Below are 26,159 nucleotides of genomic sequence, written 5' to 3'. Positions count from 1 at the left end.
ACTCAAGCTCACACAACAGCCAGTCAGTACAGATAATAGCACAGCAACACAGTCACTCTTTTGTGGCTTAGCAGAACCTACATTCAGCAGGTGGCAGGAACCCCAGTGCACTGATTGGTGCTGGTGATAGAAATAACATGGATAATGGGACAAAGTCCTTTTTTACCTGCAGGTGTTACTCCTCTGCCATTTTGTTACATGCTTCATGTGCACGGCTATAACCAATCCCTTTGAGCTGACAGTAAGCAAGCTCACTTTACTATCAAGCCTGAAATTGCTGTAAATCATTCACCGTATGCCATTCACTTCTCTTTACCGACACATGTTTAAGAACCAAGTACCCACACCTTCCCTTGTTTGCTGTGGCATTCAGAACTGGGCTCAGCCCTTACCTATGAAATCAGCTTACTCTTTTTACACTCATAGCCTTCATTTGCTTTTTTCCTAGTTTTGAATTCTTGATTTCACACCTTTCGTGCTTTTAGTATATTAATTGCATTTACATCTTTTAAAGTTAAAGTATGTAAGTGCTGTGCAGTGACGCACACATACTAGTAAACTGCTTCAGGGCTTGTTTTAATCTCAGCTGCAACCTCTCCTTCCTACTCAGGTTAACAGGAAGCAGCCCTCGATTCTAATACAGGTAGTAAAGCATCAATAGTACCAATAAAGCCTTAAGCTATGCTTAAGTGAGAAGCAGGCTTGCTATTTGACTACACAACAAAATACTAAGCACATTCAGCTGTCTTACTCTGACTGACAGTAGTCAGACGTGGGTGATGAGGAAGTTGCGTTACTTCTAAGCAGAAGCTTGCAGCAAGTTACGAAGCTTCCACTGTGACTACTTTCAAGGGGACCCACATGCTGCTCCAGTTTAAAAACCATCCACCTTGTGGCACTAAAGACATGATTCTATCAGTGTCAATGACTGTCAGTATCAGTTCTGGCTGTCGGCCCCCAGAAAAAAAGTCAAATACAGTTGAAACAAATGGTTCATCCACTCGCAGTTTAGTAACAATAAGTGCCTGGTTATTTTTCATGCTTCTCCCCTGGATCAAACCCCATACTCAAAAACACCATCACCCCAACTACTACAGCATCCTCTTCCATTAAAAACACAGGTGTCTAAGATTTCCAAAGTCTACTGCAAGGAGTTTGAGATTTAATCATACCTGCTTTACATCTCTAATACAGCTCATATGCTACTATTTGCATTGGCTATTGTTTTACTGTACCTCCACCAGATGTCCAGTACACAGCTTGCCTTTTTCCTGCTGTAAAAGTACGACAGCACATTACAACTCATTTGAGAATTTGTTTTTCCTCAGTATGGATATTTCATATGGGAAAAAAAAACCACAATCTGTCATAAACACAATAAAACTGGTAGGGAGACATGAGATTTCAAAAATACTTAAAAGGAACCAAGCAACCATGGAAGTTTACATACGCATTATGAGAAGGTTAGTCCAACTCTGAAAGCACTCAAATACATATTCATCAACTTGCCCTATGCTCACATTAACACTCAAGGCAACAACCACCGCCTGCCCAAAAGCTGCCTTTCATTTCTGTTCAGTAGAATTAGTGCTTTCTTAACTTAATAATTGTCAAACCTGTGGTTTAGGTCAAGTTTTCAAATTTCCAGTTTACCTTCAAATCAATTTTTGTGCTTATTTGATGGTATTGGTCCTCATCTCATGCAACGTTACTGCTTGATGCAACAAATACACACTGGCATACTAAACACCAGAACTCCTTTTCTACTGCTACTTCTGCATTTTATTTGCTGTCACTGTGATGACCACCTTTCACTTCAGAAAATGGAAAACAAGAACCTTGAGCCACCAGTGGCATGGATTAAATGACAAACAGATTTTGACTTAAGATGGAAGGGTGAGCTTCAGACCAACAGATGCTTGTCAAGTGAGCAAGCTCCCAGGTGACTTCAGATCTGGGGACTCCTTTTGAAACATTACATTTTCACCACAGCAATGAGTGACTGCATTGGAAATACAGCCTAAAGAAAGCACTACAACCCCACCCTCCTATCTCAGATCTCAGCACTTCTTAAATACCTCTCAGCAAACATCCTTTTCTTCCCCACTGGCCCCTTCTCCAGCATGAGAAGCAGCTCTGGTAAATCAGGAGCTTGAAGCAAAGCCTGGTAATTCTTACATATTGTCCAGCAAATCTTCATTTTTCAAGTTCTGCTGTCACAGGTTGCCGGGGAACCTTTTGACCCCAGTAATATACCGCAACTAAAAGTAATTAAGTCATATAGGCTTCAGCATCAAAGAGAACACTTCTCCCACAACACACCAAAGCACTCAGTGGGCTGTTTTATTCCTGAATGGAAGAGAACAAATCTCAGTTCCTCCACATTCAGAATGGCCATAATATAAAACCAAGTATTTAAAGCCAAGTAAAAAGTTTTTGCACCGAACACTAGAAAAGATTTCTAAGTTAAATCAATTTCAGTCAAAAATAAATTTATTTCAAAATCTTACATAGTAGAATTCCTTCATTGCACAAATCAAGAAGTATTCATGTTGATGGCTGTGGAATAATACACTAAAAATAAAACACCTCCATGAGGATGGGCTGGGAGGAACCCCAAGTAAGCTACTTTTGAACTAGGCACCGTGTACTTTATGCAGCCACATGAGAAATGCTTCCTGCCGCTTTGTTATTACACAGGTGGTTGGTTCTATCAGCTAAAGCCTAGTGACTTGGGTTTGTTTTATGCATATTGGCTTTTGTTCTATTACTTTCCAAGAGATTGTACTCCCCTGAGTCAGCTGTGTTCATTGGTCAGAATAAATTCCAGCATCTGACACCATTTCCATTAATCACAGACAAGCCACTATACGTGAGCAAGATAATAGAAAGATAAAAAAACCCAGTATCTGGTGAATGGGAAACATTACTTATGTATTCTGTTCACTAATACAGTAGAAGGTATCTGAAAGGCATTCTTTCAACTTTAATAGACAGACTGCAACAGGAGAAGATGGGCACCATGTGAAGCATTTATTCCACTGGGAAGAAAGTGACTAGAGCCACACAGATCCTGCAGCAACTTGCCTAAGTAACACCTTTACAGCCTGTCATTACAATGGTTATGCCATAGTCATAACTTCCTCATGCTTTCTTGGGCAATTTTAAGTAATTTGTTACTTAACAGATGTGGAATTATTTTTGCAATCACACTGATCTTAAGTAGGACCTGTGAAGTTGAATACTTAATCCCCACAGACATCTGTAAGTAACATTTAGTACCACCTTCCCACTCATTACAGTTTAAAAGCATTCATGGATCTAAAATACAAAGCATTTTCCTTCTAAGTACTGAGTAGTCAAATCATTTACTAAACACTGTCGTACTCAACTCAGATAAAGAAACAGAAGTTTCTAAAAAACAAGGCATTAATTCTATTTACCTAAGAACATTTCTTGGCCTTAAGGTGAGACCCCTAAAAAAACCACTCGGACACACAGGCTACAAAGCAGGCAGTCACAATCTCAGTAACTTCAGTTCTCAGTGAAGTACTAAAGATACCAAAGCAATTATTCTATCAACACCTACTCCAATTAAATTAAGGCTTTATTTCTTTAATAAAAGAAAATTAGTAGCTTTAACAACCACACAAATAAAAAGTCAAGGTTCTGGTGGTGTGCAAAGGAGGCACGGTAAGGATAACTGCACCATGAATAGGATGATTCTGTGGCAGGCACCGCCGTGTGCAGCAAGAATACGCAGTGGGAATTGGGCTGTTAAGATTCACTGCGTTCAGTAGCGTTACTTACAATCCTTTATTTAATTCATCACACCCCAAGCTGTGTGATCTAAACAGGACAGCCTACAAGTGATTCTTCCCTTACCTCCATCTCAACGTAAATAAATTTTAACCAACATCTCACCTTTTTAATGAAAAAAAATCACATAAAAAGCATTTCTAAACCAAAGGAGTAAGAAAGTTAACTGAAAGGAGAGAGGGAAAGAGAATCCAGTCTTCATTTAATGACTTAATCTGTCAAAATAAACCTGTCAAAAATAAGCTCAGAGCTGTTACAAGTTTAACGATACCAAATACCTTCTTGAAAACATACAAATAGCAAATAAATACAGAATGAAATTTTGTTTTATTTCAAGAACTTTTTGCTGTAATCTTTAGGAAACACGTGCTGTTTGCAATACAAGACTGCCTAAGCCCCACACTAGTTTCGTTCACATTATACCATCACAGCTTTAACTTTATGAAACTTGCTCCCGATTTACAGCAGAGGAAGACAGGGTTTTCTGTTTTAGGAAAAAAAAAAAAGAAAAAAAAAAAAAAAGAAAAAGAACACTTGAACCAATTTAATTACCTCTTCAAAAGTTCAATAAGGTGCCTATTCAGAATCATTCTAAACTGCCACAGTTCATTCTAAAAATTGCTTAGTTCTTGTGCAGACAGTTTTGATTACACTGATCCAGGTAATCTGCTGCAGTGTTTGACAAAATCTTATTTGTTTCCCAAAACACATTCTCATTAGGTTTTGGAGGACTCGGGAATACCCAGGAATTATCTTCCAGAGAGCTCTTCCCATAAGAATGGTGTTCCTGAAATGTTTTACCATCAACAGGAACGGGTCTCTCCTCTGTCCATGCGTGTAGAATCACCCTTTCAGATGGGATTTTCACATCTCCCGGCAGAGGGGGTGGTGCAGCATTGCAGTGTAATTTATCACTTTGTGAAAGTTTTTTGTACACTACCCCAGACGTCAGATTCTGCTTCGTAATATTCTTCAGCTCAACACATTCTACTGGTGCAGAAGAGGCAGCTGAAAAAGATTTTAAAAGGTTTTTAAATGGACTATTTAGTGTATTTTTCATATACTCTAAAATGTACAACAGTACAGCAGGTATGTTAAAGCACGGGTTTTCAACCTACAGATTTTCAAACCATCTTTTGCTTTAGTAACGACTAATTAAATGTTACAAACTGAATATACTAACTTCTTCAGTCAGAGTTCGCAAGATGAACCAGAGATCCTCGAATCACAAAGTCTAAATATATCCAACACCAACTCCCATTCCCCACTTTAACACTGGCGGACTGAAGAATTTTTTTGACAAGACTGGAATGAATGCTGAAACAGATGACTTCCATGTGCTTGGAAAAATTGACCGCATTCAGAATATTGCTTACACAGGAGCACACTTCTGCCTTCTTTACTAATTCTTTTAACAAGTTGTGTTCTCAGGCTGCCAAGAACCCGAATTCTCACACTCCATAAAGCAGAAGGAGGAAATGTATGTTCACAGGTTCCCCGTACTTCAGTATTGTCTGACTTTTGAAAGTAAAGCCACAGACTGCAATATTCAATCATCTGAAATTCCAGGCAAGTTTTTAACTGCATTAGAAAGGAAAGGATTTTGAAACAGGACAGTGTTCACCTGAAATGAAAGAGCTGCATCAGCACACATCTGTCTGCTCAGACAGACAAAAATGGTCATGTTTTTTCAGGTCATGTTTTTGTAGTGCTACTTCAACAGAGTAGATAAATGATTGCTACAGTTGAAGAAACTCACAGGTAGCTTTCCAGAATAGATGTGAATTTGAAATAGGAACAACTGTATTTTACATCATTTGTTCTTTGAAAGAACAAAAGGAAGAGGCACTATCTTGGTCTAAGTACGCAACTGCAACTTGTCACTAAAAATTAAAAGAGTGCTACCCAATTTGCAAATGTCAGCCAAAGGCACTTGCCAACAGTAGAGACACTGTACCTGGAAGAGTAATTACCTGGGATAATTTGGATTCAGCCTCTTCATCCTTGCAGGTCTAAAAGACCATTCAAGTTTCGGTAACCTTTAGAAGCTTAAGGAGAATGGAGTCTACTGAAGCACATTTCAAGTACTACTATAGTACTTCATCAGTTGAAAGGTGGTAGTAATCATTAATAATTTATAGACAAAGAAGGCTTTACTCTCTGGAATATTTATGTTATTTTTTCAGATCCATTGGCTGTTTGCAGTGGTACACCCATATGCAAAATCCTGTGGCATTACAGCACCATGAGTGGAACAGCTGGAATAATTTACCTCCGATAATTCCTTAGATTAGGGCGAGTCAAAATTAAATATTTGCAGTGTTCAGATTAAAAGGTAGCCTCATAACTGGCAAATAACAGAGATGACCATCTTTGACAGCAAAGAGAAAACGTGGCCACAATGTTTTCCTACACTTCAAGTAGATTACAGGGTATACACCATTGTAATGTAGCAACAACCAACACACCAACTGATGGCTGGTACCCTTGAGAAGTTCTGTGAAGATTCCTCTACACTCAGTTTGAGATACCTGAAGCACCTGAACAGAATTAAGATTCAAAACTAATGTTTCTCCTTTGCTGAGTAGTGTGTCCATGTTATACCTGCTATAAGGTGCTCTGCAAGGCACTGGGCAAAAATGAAGGCTGAGCTTCACGTGCGCTGTAGAAAAGGCCTTCAAAAACAACAACAAAAAAAATATCCATCAGCAGAAACACATTTGTTGATGTTAGCTCTTATTATAGGTAGAATCTGAATGTTGACAGTGCTAACATCAAAAACACAGCAGTGAATGGTGTTCTGCACACTTTACACACCTTGAAAGATAATGATCAGTAATGATAAATAATACAAAGCTTCACTCATCCCTGATATATATTCTCATAGCAGAAACTGGTTTGTTTATGGTAAAATAGCTAGCACTACAAAGGTTTTTATGCAAATCCTACCTCTGCTCAGCATAAGCCAATATGTTTCTACAAATACCAGCAGAGGTGTATTTGCATTACATTCATTAGTGTGGCTAATGAGCAACGTATACAAAAGAAGCTTTCATTTCCACTGAAGCCGTGTGTAAGAGTAGGTGGACATCTGAAAATGTTAATTGTTTCTCAGCCAAGTACCAGAGAATTATTGTTAATCACTGTGGGGCTGTAGATAAGCCAGCCAGCCATTTACATGGAGTTGAATCCTGTCTTTGGGTCACTGAGCCCAGTGCTGTTTAGAAACAAAAAAGGGACACTCGAGACTGTCACAAACATACAGTAACCAAGTTCAGATTCTCTGACCAATAGCTTCTGTATTCTGAACATAGTAAATACTACAACACAAGCAAGAGAAAAACACTGAGATAATCTAACAGACCAAAAAGTCATGCCTCAACAAATAAGAACCTTCCTGTAAAGCATTTGCCTCAAGAGAAACATACATAATGAAATAGAAAAAACATCTGATAAACTGCTCAGAGAAATTATTCTCCCCTAAACTGTTTGCAAGGAAGCCACAGAAATAAGACAGTTTTATACTATCAGTCAGAAAGTCATCTTGCACAGTAGCCTGCCAGAAAACACAACTTTCCAGAATGCTAACAAAATAAATAAACATAGGGGAATTTCAGCCTATTAAAAGTCTAATTTTAAAAAGCTCCCAAATTAATACTACGCTAAACTGGGAAAATAAGACAGCAATTGAAATATATGTATTTTTTAAATACGAAGTAGTTGCGGTAAAAGGTCAAATACAAGTAAACTTAACACCTCAGCCTTGTGCACATAAGCAACACTTGACTGAGAAAAAAGCCACAAGGGGAACAGAATACAGTACTGAAGGAAAAACACATCAGCAACACCTTTATGTGTGAAGTTGACCAGTATAAGACAGAAGCAAAAGCAGAAAATGGGTAGGCTGGAACCATAATATAGCCTAGCTTATCAACTTCAATTGATGAGATTCTGATAAGATATGATAGCTAACTTCTTTTTTAAAATGGTACATCTTGGATCTATGATTTGTTTTTGTAAGGTCTGTTACTGCAAACACTGACTTGCCTTTCTTGGTCGCTGTTAAGTTTGTTTTCAGTTTTCGTAGAACCTCAGTTTGCACTTCAGTCACTAGCTGCAAATTAGACATTTCTCTCTTCAGTTCCCAATATGCTTGCTGCACACTTTCAAAACAAACAAAACAAATCAGCATTAAATACTTGCCATCTCTGGTGCATCCACATGCTTACTAACATTTCTAAGGCTCAATGAGCGTTAACTGTTAATTGTTTTTGCCTGACATATATCACCTGTTTTACTGGAGTACCAGAATTCAAAATGAACCAAGCACTTCTGATGATTACCATAAAGTGAACAAACTTCGTATGTTATAACCTTTATTAATTAAATGATATATATTACACAATAAATGAACACTAAACCGCAAAGGTAGGCTATTATATCTGAATGGCTTTTGATGAAGGACCATATGCACTATCACATGTTATGATAGTTATGTGAATTGATCACAGTCTTAAATACTCGATCAAAAATTGATATTGGGGTTTTTACACCATTCACTTCTCTATAATGATTTCAGACTTCATATTAGAGATACAGAGAGCACACACAGATCAAACTAAAATAATTCAGAGTGTTTCAGATTCAAGTCACCTAATTTATATTAATATACTGCTATAAAAAGGATAAAAACTAGAGACCAATTTCATTACACCTGAATAGGAAATAATAGGAAATATTAAGCAACAGCAGCACTGTTCCCATGCTGAAGTTTCAAATAATTAGCTAGTAAGAAAGTGAAGATGAACAAAAAGCCACAAAATCCATCTTTACACTTTAAGAAGTTCAGTGAAACCTCAGGCCTTTAAACGCAGAATCCTTTTGGCAATGAAAGTTTTCTAAGAAAAGTCACATTTTAAAAAGCCTAAAAAATTAGACCGATCATTAGTTATATCAAAACTCTCCAATTCTTAACTATATTTAAACATAAGAATGATAAATATAGAACAGCACCATCCAGAAGGAGTTTTGTAACATAAGCTGAGCTCCTTTAAAGGATCTTACAAAGGGATGCCAAGTAACAAAAGTCCACTTAAATCACACATTGTAATTGCTTTTGTAGATACTGACCTAGAACCTCATTGCAAAGACTGATAACAAAGGAATCCCGGGTGTTTGGCTGTTTACCCTGCACTGTCTTCAAACACATAATATAAACTTTGATTATAATTCTCTCCTTGTATGTGCTTGTGTGCTCTGCCCACTCTACACTTTATGGAAAAGCAAAAAGTTCCAGCAACAGATACTCATTTTTTTGTTCTTGTTTTCTTTTAATAGAAAGCTACGTTTTTGTTTTTTTTTTAATACAACACTGGATTTAATCAAGTTGATTTTTTCTTCCCATTATTCTTATTACTACAGTGACAGCAAAGGAATGTATGAATTGTGCTCCTCTCAGAAACACATTTCCAATATTTTGCCAACAGTCCCCAGCCTGAAAATCAAGAATATAATCACCTTAAAAATTAAAAGCTATATAATAAGAATTTAGAAGCAGTTCAACTCAATCTACAGTAAAATAGGTTTGCAAACTGAAAAGTTAAAGATGTATTAGATGGCTTCTGCAATAACCACTTTATAGAATATTAATGAACTGCAAGTACCTCTATCCTTCATAAACAGAGTGATTGCTTGCTACAACAAATGTTTTACATAAGAGTTTTCAGGGTTTTCTTTCCATTTTAATTTACCCTGCAGATTTTCAGACAGACATGTATTCCTAAAGCACTATATGCTCATTCACTATATGCTCACTATGTATATCACATTGCAGTAAACACTATGCTGCATGTATGTGAATTCTGACAGCCACCACCTGAGTGCGACTTCTTGAAATAAATTCTCTTTGTAGGATCAAAGAGAGAACCATTTTACCTTGAGCTAACACCTTTTCTCAGACATGTAAGACTATGAAGCTCCAGCAGAAACCACAAGAGGAAGTGAGAGTGCAAATGGCACAGTGTTATCATAATTTCACCAGAGAACATATGAAAGTCATATCTACAGACACACTGCAGTCTTCTTTCTCAGTGACTGATTTCCCCTCTCTCATCTCTTCAGTAGCCCAGTAAGCACGAAGATATTCCTCTAATCATTAGGAAGGAATACTCTACCCTCTTGTGGAATATTGGGGAAGTACACAGATAGGCATAACAGTATAATAGATGGAGACAGTATTTCATTTCTTCGAGGCAGAATATTCTGGAACTTTCAAGCAGTCATGAATTGTTTGTTTGCATAAAGAGTTAAAGCACGTTACCATGTCCAGTTCTGGACTTCTCTGTTCCAGAAAGCCAGGGAACTTTTGGAGAGAGTCCAAAGAAAATGATGTGAATCCTAGAACAATTCCCTTATTAGGAATGGTTGAGAGATCTGGGACTGACTGAGATGGCATCTTATCAATGCTTACAAATACCTAAAGGACAGAAGACAAGAGGTTGGGGCCACACTTTTTTCCAGCAGTTCAAGGGCCCAGCAGCAGAACAAAGGCCAATGGGCAAAAACTGGAACAGAGGAAGATGTCTATTCAAACACAAATAAAAACATCCTTACTGTGAGGGTGACAGAGCATTGGAACAGGCTGCCCAGAGAGGTTGTGGAGATATTCAAAACCCACCTGGGTGCTTTCATGTGTAACCTACCCTAGGGAACTTGTTTTAACAGCAGGAGTTGGACTGGATGATCTCCAGAGGTCTCTTTCAACCCCTAAGATTCAGATTTTGTGGTATACGTACTTGTTCAATGTGTGCCATATTAAAAACAGGTAACAGAGGACACCATTGAAAAGCACAAATTTTCCTTATTTAAATGGCTGTAAAATAAGAACAATGCTTTCCCTAGGGATTATCAGGAAAATTGCCATCTTTTTGTGTAGCTTACATAAGGGTACCTCAGTTTTTAAAAAAAAATAAAAAAATCATTTAATGTGATTCCTAATAGAAATGTATATTCCGACACTAAACAAGAAATCTGAAGCTACCAGACAGGCAAACATAGAAACTTCCTCATACAGAGAATGAAGAAATTCTTGAAAAATGAAAAGAGACTTGGAAAATAATCTACCAACCCCTCAACTGAACCAATTATTAAAGAGCTGAGTTACAAATCCAAGAGAAATTCATTTTATTTTTCCACAGGAGTCTGAAGATGTAAATATTTCCATCATTCTGGACTTCATAGACAACATTCATTCATCACAGGCAGTGATGGGGGAAAAAAAAAAAAGACAATTTTTTTTTTCAAATGAGTATGCCTGGACTTTAAATTAGATTATGTTGTATGAATTAACACATTTGAAGAGGCTGTAAGAATATCTACTCACTCATGTAACTGTCTCTCAGTAAACTAAGTATAAAACATGAAAGCCACTTGATTTTCATACCTCTGAACAGCTTGCCTTTGAAGAATGTCTCCATTTAATGGATTTTCATCTTGGTCCTGGTCCTGCAGAACAGAAAGAAGAAATCAAAGAAAATTAACAAACAAGCTCCAAGTTATTGGAAAATAGAGCAATAAACCTACAAGTTAGCTAATATGAAACATCATAAGTAGTTTGCATTTGTGCTGGCTACAGCAGTTCTCAAAATGAGCATAAGGAGCTCTGCTAAGAATTTCCACTTAAAAATGACTAAACAATCTGCTTATGTGAAAACATTCCTCAGTCGTGAATTCATTAATAAAACAGCACGGGTTATCTTACAACATGATGATCCTATATGACTAGACAAAGTGCTTCGAACCAACCACCCACACTACTTTTAGTGTTTACGGTTACAGCTGAGTCCTTGGAATTTGTGTTTCTTTGGGAACTAAGACTTGACAAAAAAAATCTTTGGACTTCCAAAGAGTTTGCAGTCTAGGTATGAGAACAGTAATGACTTTTCTTTCCTCATGTCAGTATAAGACCTTTAAATCAGAACAAACTCTTTCGCTGTAAATTCAGTTGCATACATTATTTTTATCATAAAACACAATTTATCCCTCAAGTCTGCAAGAGTGTTTTAAACTGTAATAAAAAAAATAAAAAAATCCATGGTCCTGGGCAACCAGCTCTAGGTGTCACTGTCTGAGCAAGGGGAGTTGGACCAGATGATCTCCACTGGTCCAGTCCAACCTTCACCGTTCCTGGTAATTCTGTGATACAAGCAGCCTCACAGAAGTTAACAGGAGCGTTTAACAAATCAAATGTGCATCTTGCTTCATCAGTTATGCTTCTACTCATCTCTCACCTGAGACGAGTTCTCACTCATACCCCTTTTTCTTCACATTCCCTTTCTATCATTCCTTCCAGCCAAAGATGCATTTTGGCACCAGTTACTGTGGTTTTATGGCAGTCTATTAAAACTTCAAGAAACTTGTCAGTATGATGTACAACACACTGTATCAACCACAATGCAAAACTTGAACAAGAATATTCACACAGAAAAAAAAAAAAAGTATATCTGATTTCAAAAAAAGCATCTGAAAATGTTAATGAATTTAATTAAAACAGTAAAAAGGAAAGTAGCACCTCGTTTTGAAAATAATGCTCACCTGTCATTACCATTATATTTCTGTAATTCCCCTGAGAATTTTCCCCTCTCCCTACTTCTAAAGACATTCTTACTGCTCATTAGAGATTCAATCTCATTGTTCAAAACTCAGTTGCACTATGCTACCCTATATTTAAAAACATTTTTGGTTTCTATATTAAGTAGTTAAAAGGACTGAGTAGAAATGATATTTAAGGAGAGAGGTCTTTACTTCCGTTCTTTACAACAAAAGCTGCTGGCATAAGCATTATTTCATAGTTATGTCTAGTATTCCTCAGCAATGCTGCTTTACTCTGCTCATTCCAGGAACATTAATTCTCACAGTGAAATCTACAATCTTCAATTATTTCTATAAAACTCCCTGAGGGCCTTAAAACTCTACATAAATTTAAATACACCTTCCAAATTTACAAGTTACTGAAAATGTCTAAAATAAGACCAGACTTTAGTGAAAAACACAGCAGCAATGAAGATCAGCAAAACACCTTGCATACCTTCCAAGTAATGTGCTTTACCCCCACCTAGTGGAACAGACTAAAACTGAGACAACTGATGTAAGTTTCTGTGTAAGGTTGGACTGTGATGGCATTAGATTTTCAAGATCCTTCTATTCCCAATATCCCTCTAGCACTAGAATAGTTCCTCCTAGCCTCAGATGTTCAGATCCTATTCTGCCCTCTATTTCACCTGTTTCCTATGGACAACTCAAGGTAAGATCCCCAACTACCAAATCCTGTTCTCACCCATAACCTCATCTGAGGCAATCAGCTTACAGTGTGAGCTCTGTTCCCTGTAACTGTGAAAGACTAGGCTCAAGATAATTCAACAAGCTGAGACTTCTTCATGCAGACAGAGACTTCAATTATTTCATGTGCTGGGGGGGGGGGGGAAGCAAACTAAAAAATATAGAAACTTGAAAAAAATTGTCTGGATTTCCAGTGAGGCTTAAAAATGGAATCTTGTTACAAAAAAAATCTGCCTTCCCAACAGACATTACCCCAAAGAGAAGAGGCAGAGTTCCTTAAACAAAGCTCATGTCCGCTTCTAATGCGGACATTCCACTGTTGCTGTTTTAATGCCCATAGTTTACCCAAACTTTCAATAAATAAATAAATAAATAAAAATTTAGCCTGAGACAAACATCAGCATAAACCACTTCAATCTTAATGGGGTCCTAAAAGCAATCAGACTGCTTTTCTTTCTGTTGTTACACTGTAAGACCTGGGAAACCTCCTCTATGTACATGCACAGTTTCCAGAACCAAGACAGCCTATGAGAAAGTTTAGATGTTTACTAATGTTCATCTTGAACTCAATTATTCTTTGCATTTATTTATTTACTCTTTATTTTACTTGAAGAGTGTATTCAAAGTAATGCAGTAATGAAATCAAAACTATGCATACAAAAAAACACTTAAAAATCAAAGTACCTTCTGTTTATATTTCTGCAATTCCTTTCTGAGACCATTGCACTCTTGCTTGAGGTTCTCTAGATCCTGTTCCAGACTGTGCACTTTCAGGTCACTGTTCAGCTTCTCTATTTCCCAGCTGGTCTGAGTACAACAATTCAGACTTTTCATAACTGTTCAAAAAAAACCAAACATTTACATTTAAGTCCCAGTTCAAGGACTCCTATAAATATACAGTTTCACCTCAACCAGTCCATACCCTGTATAACAGCCTAAGAAGAGAATGACAAAAATGCATGCTATATACCAACTTACACACTTCTTACAATGCTTTGAAAACATTAAGCCTCTTTTCCTCAGGCTTACACTGTTGCACAATTTACCCATTTTCTTTTTCAAGTTTACATCTCAAGAAATCCCTAATAGAGAAAACAAAAGACACAAACAAAACAAAAGGAAAGCCTAGAAGTCTTTATTAAACAGAAATAAAATAACGTAGTTAGCATTAAGAAGCAACCTAGGATGATCCTAGCATCTCACCAGTCTTGGGAGGTTACTTTAAGACAGAACAGAAAGAAAACCCCCAGTCTTCAACTGCATAAAGTTATGCATTGGAAGTAGCACATCACATGCTTGGAAATGAAGGTAATGCAGTTTAAGCACTGCAATACTTAGAACTTTCCAAATGTCTGCACTTGTACAGGATCTGAAGCCCGATATATATTTTTTAAACTTTATACACATAGCGTTTTCTTATATACTGTTTCAAGAAAAGAGAACAAGGCTTTTTCCCCCTATGTTTTATCTTACATACCCATCATCAAAACAGCACTTCTAACAATGGCAGTAACAAGATGTGGATTTGGGCTTTTGGAATTGACAAAGAATACAGTTTGTTCCCACTCCTGCTTTCCAGCAGGATCTCTACAAACTGCATTTATTTACCCTTCCCCATCCTCCAGCCCTCTAAATAGCTCAAGTGCATTGCAGCTACAGCTATACAGTATTTTCTACTGTCATACACCAACAGCAAGCCAAAGCACTACCCAGTACTGTATCTCTGCTCCACTGCTGAGAAGGCAATGAGGTCCGAAGATGCACGTCACTAACCTATTAAAGCTGTCAAGTTGTGCACCTTTCTCAAATTATTAAAATAAACTGCAGCACAAGAACACAATAGCCTCAGGTCTTTACCACAGAACTCCTTGCCTCTCAATAATTTAACATGCTTGTCATCATGGGGGTATCGATCAATGCAGAGCTGAACATAAGCCAGCAGTGTGCCCAGGTGGCCATCCTGGCTTGCATCAGAAACAGCATTGCCAGCAAGAACAGGGAGTGATCATCCTTTTTCAGCTCTGGTGAGGCCACACATCAAACATTGTGTCCAGTTTTGGGGCCCTCACTGCAAGAAAGACATTGAGGCCCTGGAGTGTGTTCAAAGAACAGCAACAAAGCTGATGAAGGGTCTGGAGCACAGGCCATATGAGGAGAGGCTGAAGGAGCTGGGATTGTTCAGTCTGGAGAAGAGGAGGCTCAGGGAAGACCTTATTGCTCTCCCTAACTACACGAAGAGAGGTTGTAGTGAGCTGGGGGTCAGCCTCTTCTCTTGCTTAACTGGTGACTGGACTAGAGGGAACGGCCTCAAGCTGTGCCAGGGGAAGTTCAGGCTGGACATTAGGAAATACTGCTTCTCAGAAAGGGTGGTCAGGCAGTGAAATGGGCTGTCAAGGAGGTGTTGGAGTCACTGACCCCAGAGGCACTGAAGGAACATTTGGACATTGTGTTGAGGGACACAGTTTAGTGAGAACTATCAGTGATGAGTGGATAGCTGGACTGTGTGATCTTGTGGGTCTTTTCCAACCTTGGTGATTCTATGATTTACAAGCAACACAAACTCGAAGTACAATATTTCACCTTCTTTACCTAACCACTACAGAGAATTTAAATCCTTAATGCTCTTAGTTTGCAATATAACCACTAAAAATAGTCAGTGTAAACCAAGACAGAGTAACTGAGTACCTTGCTGTGTTTCCACTTCAGTTTTTAGTTGTAAGAGCTCTACTTCTTTGGACTGCAACTGTTCATTCAAGTTTTTCAAGGATTCTGCGGTTTCTTTTGTCTATTTTCAGAAGAGAAAACATAGAGAAGGTTTTCTTCTATCACCTCTGACAATTCAACTTTTTTTCCTAAATACTAGATAAATACTGCTTTGATTTTTTTCAGCCTAGCCCTGTAAGAAAATATCTTAACAGTATTTCTCCAATACATAGCATCACCAGGTATATACCTAAAGGAGTGATAAAACAACTACCTCATATATTCAACAGATAAAAGTTCACAAATAACATCTACAAACTATGCCGTATTCACTCATGTTTAAATCCTTACTTAAAAAGACGCACCATTTTATCCAGTTTGCTTTTCAGATTATCTCTGTCAATGCAGGCCTCTCGATAGGCTTGATATGCCCTATTGACTTGCTCACGTCCAACTGAACTGCATTCCTCTTCCGGACGGGAGCCACGCAGCTGCAAGTTTACCATGAGAAACAAGAAGTTTTGAATGTTATACAGAAAAATCACAAAATTCAGTAATTCAGTCATAAAAACAGCGCATCTCTACCCCTTGCTTTTGTATTGGCCCTCAAAGTACATTTACTACTCATTTTGCCCTTTATGTTTCTCTGCCCACTGAAGAAAACACTTCCAAATATAGGTACTCATTATAGAACACGTGCCTTACCAAACTTTTGAGTTCACAAACACTTTGAAATTTGAAACTCAGGGCAACAGCCCATTTATTTCTTAATGAAGATAGTAACTGCCTTCTCTCTTACCTTCTCTTCTAAAATTCTCACTCTTTTCTTTAGAATGGAATTCTCCTTCTCCGTCTCCTTTAGCCGCTTCTTGATATCTTCATATGCAGTGACAAGTGCAAAATGGGAAGCAACAGACTCATCTCCACTGTAAGCTGAAACAGGAATCTCCCCATCTCTCTTATGACTGTTGTCTGCTTTTTCATGGTTCAAAATACAGATGTCATCCTCCACCAACTCCTCCATGACACCTGTTTAAAAAGGCAGACGTGAGTAGAATTCTCACAAGGGCAAATTCATCTCAAGTGTCACCTTAATCTTAACAAAAACCCTGAGACCCATTTTATATCTTACAATAATTTTAGAAAAAGATCCTTCACTGTTACTTTATACAAATATTTTGAGTATTCATCAGATTTACAAGCTCTTCATTTTTATTAAAATGTAATATTATCCAATAAACTTTGTTAACAAATACATGAACTTCAAAGCAATGTCTAATTAGATCTTTTGCAAGCCAGTACCGAACTACAGTCAAAGATTATACTTGTAGGAAATCAATTATGCTTCCTGGGCAGAGGCACACCAAAAGGAAGGTATTGAATTTGATCAGTTCTTGAATGCAAATATTTATAGATTTCTCAAGTTTTATAATACAGCTTTAGCATGTGAATTAATGCTTAATGGCATGATTTGTCTCAACATGTGTGTAAAAAACTGGCAGTCAGGCCATCATTAGGCAAACCCACCTGGATGGCAAATAATAAATCATCGTCACACTGAGCTTTCATTACAACAAATACTACGCTACCATAGACTCCAGGCTTTAAGGCAGAAGTCCCAATAGCATTTCCCTTAATATTACTTGTCATCATAAACAAGTTCAAGACCATTCAATACTGATTTAGTTAACAAGATTCCTTGCCTTTATGTGCCATATTAATGAACGCTTTACAGTATTTGAGCACATTTCCCCCAACCCTTAAGCAAACTAAGGATGTTAATAGTATCAAAACTGGAATCTCAACAGCTGCAGTCAAAAATGGAAACTCATGAGATATTCACACTGTATGTACTCAATAGAAACAATGAAAAGTAAAAATAACCATAATATCCACGTTCCATATTTAACCGCTACAGTGACAAAAAAGTGCAGTCGTTCCAGCTTTACAAGGTGTACAAAGAAGTCTGCACTGCAGCCATGCCAATGAAAACGTATCTAAATAAATAAACAAAACCCGATAATAAAATGAACTCAGAAAAGTGCAGTTCCGAAAACAAAAACAACCTCCCCACCACCAAACAAATGCCAAAGTTATTTCTCCTGTGCCTGCTAAGCTCATATTCAAAGGACAACAAGATACAAGCTCATACAAGAATAAACCCGGCTGTTAAACAGTAAGATGAGCAGTTCTGTAAAGGTCACTGTGAAACACTTCACACAGCTCTGTTGTGCTGTCTGCGAAAGAAGAAAACTGGAGATAAAGTTTTGTTAATCAATTGAGAGAAATCCTTAAAAACAAAACGTAATCCCATTTGTATTAAATCTGTAGGAAATCCCTCACCGTAGCTTCTCATTCTGTTGCTTAAAGATAGGAATTTGGTTTTCCTGCTATTTTTCTACATCATTTACAGCATATGAACTGCAGGAGGGGAACTAAAGAGCCTTCTGACACACTACACATAATCGGGTTATTCCACAAGTGAGGGCTCCCCACATCTGGCAGCACAGACCTCTGCCTTTTATTCTGTTTGGTTTCTCCAGCCCAAAGCTACACACGTATGTGCTGCTGCAAATGCCACACAGCTGTCACTCCAAAGCACTTGAGTGAATTTAGAGCTGCCTGGAATTCCAAAGCATGAGATAAACTGTGCTATGGTAAACATTTAACAAGAGATTTTCTACTAAAATATATGAAGTAATATGCAATACCAAGCTATTAGTATTTATGATTAGAATTATGTCCATCTCAGCCTACTTAAAGGAACTTTAATATCCCAATTATTACACAATCCATATCACAAAGGTCTCCCCAGTACAATCTGTACACATTACGTTTATCATGTATAGAATGATCTGCACGTGAAACAGCGTATTTCAAAGGACCCTAATCTTTATTCCATCAAATAAATGCATTATACAAATAGCAGTATTAGCTTTTGTATGAAATAATTCATGATCTCTTAAAAAAAGACACAACACAATCAAACCACAGCACTGCTGATACAATGTAGTATTAAGTTCTACTACAAGTATGTCCACAGCTTTTAAGCATATATGTGCGAGTAGACAGCACTCGTAAGCTTTCTTCTACCTAGCACAGAAAGGAATGCTTTATAGAAAGCACTTCTGTTCAGTGACACAATGAAAGTTACAGAACAGCTGCAGGATTTAACATTCAGTATTTTGAGAATAAGAACCTTTTTCCCATTTCACAGAATCACAGAATGACCCGGGTTGGAAGGGACCTCAAGGATCATGTAGTTCCAACCCCCCTGCCTGGCAGGGCCACCAAACATACACATTTACTAGATCAGGTTGCCCAGGGCCCCGTCCAACCTGGTCTTGAACACCTCCAAGGACGGGGCATCCACAACCTCCCTGGGCAGCCTGTTCCAGGGCCTAACCACTCTCCTAGATTTCTTACTAAATGCTGCTCTTCTCTGTGTAGAGCTTTACAAATATTAGTCAGCAACACCATGGGAGGTAGTTAAATATAAAACATGCTTTACATATGAGGAACATTATTCAAATGGATTCCAGGATGCAAAGGCTCTAATAGCAAACAGAGCACTGCACAGGCTCTGTAGTTTGAAACCCCAACCTTGTACTTGGAGCTGGAGCTGTCAAAAGTGGACATTCACAGTCTAGTAACAGTCTACTAATGCTAATATATCAGAACAGGGAAGGAAGATTAAGTACTGAAGGCTCCATAATGAAAATGAACAAGCATCAATTTGATCTTGGAGAATGTTAACTATGGAAATACTTTAACTATAGATCAGAATAAAAGCACCAAAAATAAAAAGTGTAAGGATAATCTCAATAATACACATTAAATAGGGCTAAAATAGATTGAAATGTAAGTATGGTTTATTCACAATACTAATTAGAGTGGATTAGCTGTCTCTTCGTAACAGGGGAGGAAATGAATGCAGTGTAAATCACAGAATGGCTTGGGTCAGAAGGGACTGGAAATCTCACTTAGTTCCAACTCGCTTCCATAGGCAGGGTTGCCAACCTATCAGGCATCCTGCCTATCAGGAGATGGATGAGCAGGCATCCATCATTTACATCTGAGAGCTTAAGTTCCCTGCAGCTCCAGTCCTGAACAGTCTGCTCTGCAGAAACAGTTTCGTTGTTGTTGCTGTTTTGTTTTTTTAAACAGACACTTGCTCCAATCTTAAAATCTTTGCATACATGCATCCCAATGGCTGCTAGCTTTGGGCACAGCTTTGCCGTCCGTACAAAGTCCACAGCCCTGCCCCTTAGAATTCATGCTGACAAGGCCTCAGCTCTGCAGTTTCAGCACACTCAGTGCTCTTCACAACCACGCCAGCTATGTGAAACCTTCCAATTACTTTCACTTTGCTGCCTTCAGGAAATGCAGTTATTGTCTGTATGCTCTCAAACCAGATCAGCGTAGTTCATCTGTCACAAAATCTGCTTGAGCTCGAGCATACACCCAGATTTCCTCAGGAACAGGAAATATTTTCAAATCTCAAGCTTTACACAATAAATAGTCATCAATTCTCACAAAAGCAAGAGCAATAATAAAAACCCTGTTTTATAACAACAGCACTACATAAATTTTACTCTCTCTGAATCACAGAATCCCTAAGAGTTAGAAGGGACCTCAGAAGGCCACCAAGCTCAACTCCCTGCAATGAATAGGGACATACACAGCTAGATCAGGTTGCCCAGAACCTTATCCAGCCTCTCTTGAAAGTCTCCAGGGACAGGGCATCAACCACATCAATGAGCAACCTTTTTCAGTGCCTTCATCTACCTTCTTTGAGCTTGAAGCCACTTCCCCTTGTTCCATAACCACAGACCCTGCTAAAAAGTCTGTCCCTTTCTTTCTTACAGCCCCCTTTTAGATACTGAAAGACCGCTCTCAGGTCACCTTGCAGCCTTCTCTCCTCCAGGCTGACGAGGCCCAGCTCTCTCAGCCTGTCCTCATAAGAGAGGTGTTCCATTCCATGGATCGCTTTCGTGGCTCTCCTCTGAATGCACTCCAACAAGTCCACATCTCTCCTGTACTGGACACAATATAGTTTTCATCTGGTATTATCTTCACTGCTAATTTGCAAATGCTATGCACCCTCACCATAATATATTCAGTTCACCTTTTCATGAACACTGTCCCTCCCCACTTTCTGTGCCAACCATCAGAAAGGGAAAAGAAAATGGAGTTGTATTCTAATATTGTCCTCTGACACTTGAGGCCATTCCATCATATAATCCTGCCTATTAAGCAATCAGATGAATCTTGAGAATCAGCAGAAGCAACACTGCCAGAGGAATACCAGAAAGCAGCAATAAGTGTTTTGGCTGTTGAACGTTTCTAGCATCAAACACAAGCATATTCAAAGGCTACTGAGAACTGTATGCTGTCACACTAACATTATCTATTACTTTAATAGGCATTTTTTGGTGTTGTCTCCTTCCTGTTTAAAAATGCTTATAGAGAAAAACACACCAACATCTTGGCAAATTAAGAAGGTTGCTTTCTTTGGTTGATTTGCTTTCACTTTCCAAAACCAACACCTTTTTTAAGACACGCAGTAAGCCCTGGCATCCCATCGTTAGTTTCCTCCCATTCAACTGAACCGTCAAATTAATTCATACTCTGTAAGTTCACACATTCACAGATAAGGTATTGTGAAAGCCTTGTGTAACTGCATTAACGCAACCAGAAACACCTTGCCTGTTGTAGCAATAAAAAGGAGAGTTCAACTAAATTGCACTGACAGCCCTCAGTCATCCTGTAATTCATTAACATTCTCAGGCTTACGTCTCATCACCTTGAACAACCATGATCACTTGAATACAGTTTGCTAAAAGGAAGTTCTAAGTGGATGCCTTTCAACATTCAAGCTACTTATACTTCCCTTCCCAAACATCGTTTCTTCTTCCACAAGCATGTTGTCAAATCTTATGATCTTCTATCATTTTCTATAGCAAGAATGCCATGTAATAGAGTGCATCAGGCCTAGCACTGCCTTCAGGCAAAGGAATCAGTCATCCCACTCTGCTCTGTGCAGTCGCATCTCAAGCACTGGTTGCTGGTTTAGTCATCACAATGTACGGAAGACAAAACTATTGGACATCATCTCAGGAGCTAAATGTAGTAATACAGTTAGATTTGTAGCAATTTCTGTGGCAAAAACTGTAGCATACAGATTCCAACCAGTAACTGGTATTGCCAGCAGCAGCAGCACTCCAGTATCCAAGATATTCAATGTTTCTTCCTCCATAGACATCTTTGTTTCAGGGGAGCAGCTGACCTCCAAAGCCCAGACAAGACTACTATGATACTTATTCTACCCTCACTCCACTTTTCCCAGAGCTGGCTCCCAACAAGATCCCCAGGGAGGTGGTTGAGTCACTATCCCTGGATGTGACTAAAAATCATTTGGATGTGGCGCTCAGGGACACGATTGAGCAGAGGGTTGTTAGTTAAGATAGTACGGTTAAACTGAGGTCAGACTCTATCTTTAAGGTCCTTTCCAACCTGAGTGATTCTATGCTGATGCCACTGCACATGCACAGTGTGAGACAGAAAAGGAAACAAAAGCATTCCCTAAGAAATGCTAAAGCTCTGCTCCCTGGACAGCTTTCAGCCCAACCTGCTCACCACACCTGCAAGCTGCTGGAATCACAGAACCATAGAATGGCTTATGCTCTAAAGGACCTCGGAGATCATCCAACCCCATGCCCCAGGCAGAGCTGCTGAGCTCTATATCAAGCACTAGGTCAGGGCCCTATCAGGCCTGGTGTGGAAATCAGACTTGTTTAAGGAGATTAATTTCCCTGCCAGGTGAAGCATGGGAAACTTAAGCTGTAATTACTCCACAGTTGACAGTGTTACATGCTACTAGACCAATACTCATTTCTCATTCTTGCAGCCCAGCACTGCCCACAAAGCCTGTATTCCCATCTGCTCCTGCATTCTACCGTGTTTCTGTTTTCACATCTTGCACCAGGAATCTTGGTTTGTTCTCTTTTAAGAGCATGGTTTGCTGCTCACAAACAAAGCCACAGAACGGCTGGGGTTGGAAAGGACCTTAAAGCCGATCCAGCCCCAACCCAGTCTCGTGTGCAGGGACGAGGCTGTCCCGATCCCCACGCAACGCATCGTCATAACTCACCCTGGTTTACAGGCAGCTGTCTGACAAGCTTTAACTCCTACCCGAGGCCGACTCCCACCTCCCTCGCTCCCTCTAGCCCGTGCCACGCACTCACTCCTTACCCACGAATCGAAAGCAGGCTGGGGGCGGTGCACCAAGCTCTCCCAACACGGACTCGCTGGGAAAGACCACGGCCCGGCCGAATCCGCCCCCCGAGGATCCCTACCTCCCCAGCAACAAGGAGACACCGGCACCAACCTCTCCGGGCCCCGCTCGGGCCAGCCAGGCGGTCAGCAGCGGCCGTTCAGCTCGGCGAAGAAGCAGCGCCGGCCGTGGCGCCGTCCGCTCGGCTCCCCCCGCTGTCCCATCGCCTCCTCCCGCCGACCCGGCGGCGCTGCCGGAGCCTCCGCCGCCGCGGGGAAGTCCCGGAGCGCGACCGGGAAGTCAACACGAGCCTCACGTGATGACGGAGCCGCATCGACCGGAGGCCGCCACCCCCGGAAGGAAGTAGAGAGGCTGGAGGTGCTCGGCAGGACTGCAAGTACCGGCACGCAGCGCACCGGGAAGGCCGCTGGTATCACATGGGATTCAGCGTGCTCCGAGACAGTTGTACAGTGTGATAAAAGCTGTGACAGCCTGTCTGTATTAGATACGCTGACTAACTCAGAGCTGCTGAGCTCATACAGAACCTTCCGTTCACTAAGAGCTGCTGGATACAGCCACCAGTCCAACTTAGAGCTGTTTGTCTGACACGGTCCATTTGACTTACACCATCTCACCTAGACCTTTCCATCTGATAGACTACAATGGACCACTCAGCCAATTCAGAGCCAACTAATTAACTCAGAACCAACTGACTGAGAAGAATCTATCCAACTGACTTAGAATGGACTCACTTAGACTGACTGACCCATGGAATCTTACAGAATCACAGAATTATCAAGGTTGGAAAAGACCTAGAAGATCATCTAGTCCAACCATTACCAATACTTCCAGGCTAAATCATATTCCTCAGCACCACATCCAAATGTTTCTTGGACACTCCCATGGTCGGTGACTCCACCACCTCCCTGGGCAGTGCATTCCAATGCCTGACTACCCTTTCTGAGAAGTAATACTTCCTAATGTCCAGCCTGAATCTCCCCTGACACAGCTTAAAACCATTCCCTCTAGTTCTATCACTGATTACACGAGAGAAGAGGCCAACCCCCAGCTCACTACAACCCCCCTTCAGACTTAAAACAAACTGACCAACTCAGAACCATCATACTTTCTCAGGTCTTGTTGCAAGACATTGTTAACACTGAAATGGAAGCGGCCTTAAACACATTTGAGAACTATCTTGATGGAAAGAGTCCTCGAAGATCATCTAGTCCAGAGTCCTGGACACTTCACTGCTAACCTAAAGTTAAAGCAGTGTGAGCTTCTGTTGGCACAGCCTTGTTCTCTCCACCTATTCTGTGTTCCAAGGAAGATGATGCCAGCACCTCCCTCTCTACTTCCCCTCCACATGGAGCTGCAGAGAAGAAGGAGGTTACTCCTCAGCATCTTCTCATCCAGAATGGATAACCTGAGTGTCCTCAGCCTCTCCGCATAGGACATGCCTTCCAGCCCTGTTACCAGTTTGCTGCCCACCTCTGGATACAATCAAGGACCTTAATATCCTATGCAAAACAATGCATAAAATGATTAAGATGAGGTCAAATCAGTGCTAAATAGAGAGAGAATCACTTCTTTCGACTGAGTCAAGACTAGTAAATTATCAAACAAAAAAATTAAAGATGATTTTACCATAAGAAAGCACTAACCAACAATAAAATAAAGTTGTTTACTGTAAACTAAATTAAACTTAATCACGACAGATTTTCCTTCAGGAAAAAAAATAAATAAATAGAAGATTAGATTAAGAAATGTTAAGGACACAGAAGACAACTAAACTGTAATACTGATGCGTTAGAAACGTTTGCCTGGAACAGCTTATTCCCTGAACTCTGTTCAATTCTCTTGACTATTCCTAATGCAGGATTTAAATAACATACAATTAGAGCGCTACAAAATGTTTTTCTTTATAATTACAATAAAATAAGCTTGCTATAAAAATCAGCATGCTCATAAGAACATTTAGATTCACTTTTGCTAATGTAAAAGCTGCTTTAAGCTTTGCATCTATTGATTCAGTTTAGCTTAGCCTCCCATAATAAATCTTATTCTTCATTCAGTACAAATCCTTGCAAATACAAAAATAAGCTTCAGCCACCCTCCTCAGATGCTTCCCTACACTTGACAGCATACAGAAGTAGCATAAAGATCATAAAACATGCTCACACAGGCAATGCCTTTCTGATGACTTTGCAATCCTTTCATATCACCACAGTAGGACAAAAGGGTGCATTACAGTATGGAGAAGAAAGAATATTAATCTACGCAATTAAGTCCTTGCTATGTATTTCTCTTAACCGTTGTTAAAGTACCTGTAGCTTTTTAAAATACAGATGGCATTTGCTGCGTTTTACTCTTTACAGGTTTACACTTGTGTTAATTCCTTTTCAAGAACCACTTACTCCTTTTTCAAGATAAAGTACTGAAACTGAGGACTGAAGAGGTGTCATGGCATAGTTTTTACTGAAACAGCCATTACTGTGAAGCTATTTCTACAATATCTTCATTAACTCATCAGATGTTCTCAGTTTACTCAACTTCATTTGCTATGAATTCCTGTTTTTGTTTTTTTTTTTAAGTCCTTCAAAGGGAAATGCTTATACACAGACCTGGGCAAAACATAAGGCCTCACCATTAATTCTTCAGGCACCACAGAAGTAGAAGAGTTGTTCTGCCTGCAGAGCATGTTTTAGAGGAAGGGAGGTGATGAGGTAACGGCAGCCATGAGGTGTGCTAAGTAAGATTAGGGTGAAAAAAAAGGCAGAAAGAACCTAAGCCCTCCCCCACTCATTGATTTCCTCAGCCCATTCTTTACAGAACCTGCCTTTAGCAGGTGTGAGAGGTAAGTTCAAGCAGCACCTTGGGTATAGCAGTGCATGCAGATAGCTGAAATCCTCACATTTTTGCTGACTGCGACAGCTGGAGCTTGTTAGCACTACTTTGAGAAGTGTATGAAAGAGAAGATTTAAGGTTAGTAATATACATTAGAAGTTATTAAGGAAATAATTTA

General features: G+C 39.4%; 1 protein-coding gene across 6 annotated transcripts; it reads right to left on the bottom strand.

Annotated features, from left to right (window-relative positions):
* Window positions 1-2,475: 2,475 nt before the first annotated feature.
* AZI2 (5-azacytidine induced 2) lies at window positions 2,476-23,452 on the bottom strand. 6 transcript variants are annotated; one of them, XM_085538339.1, is made up of 9 exons: window positions 23,249-23,452; window positions 16,658-16,887; window positions 16,224-16,349; window positions 15,841-15,940; window positions 13,840-13,991; window positions 11,261-11,322; window positions 7,863-7,982; window positions 6,424-6,494; window positions 2,476-4,827 (listed from the first exon to the last, which is right to left on the bottom strand). In XM_085538339.1, the coding sequence occupies exons 2-8, from the start codon at window positions 16,880-16,882 to the stop codon at window positions 6,473-6,475; spliced, it is 807 nt and encodes a 268-aa protein (XP_085394465.1). In that variant the 5' UTR covers window positions 16,883-16,887; window positions 23,249-23,452; the 3' UTR covers window positions 2,476-4,827; window positions 6,424-6,472. The 6 variants fall into 6 exon arrangements, with proteins under 6 accessions (XP_085394465.1, XP_085394464.1, XP_015709441.2 ...); XM_085538337.1 differs by having other exon boundaries at window positions 3,015-4,827; window positions 7,867-7,982; XM_085538338.1 differs by lacking the exon at window positions 6,424-6,494.
* Between the last annotated feature and the right edge of the window lie 2,707 nt (window positions 23,453-26,159).

This window comes from Coturnix japonica, chromosome 2, assembly GCF_054131305.1.
Source record: "Coturnix japonica strain WE chromosome 2, WE-NBRP24, whole genome shotgun sequence".
In the NCBI taxonomy this organism is placed as follows: domain Eukaryota; kingdom Metazoa; phylum Chordata; class Aves; order Galliformes; family Phasianidae; genus Coturnix; species Coturnix japonica.
This window is presented reverse-complemented; position numbering and strand designations above follow the sequence as displayed.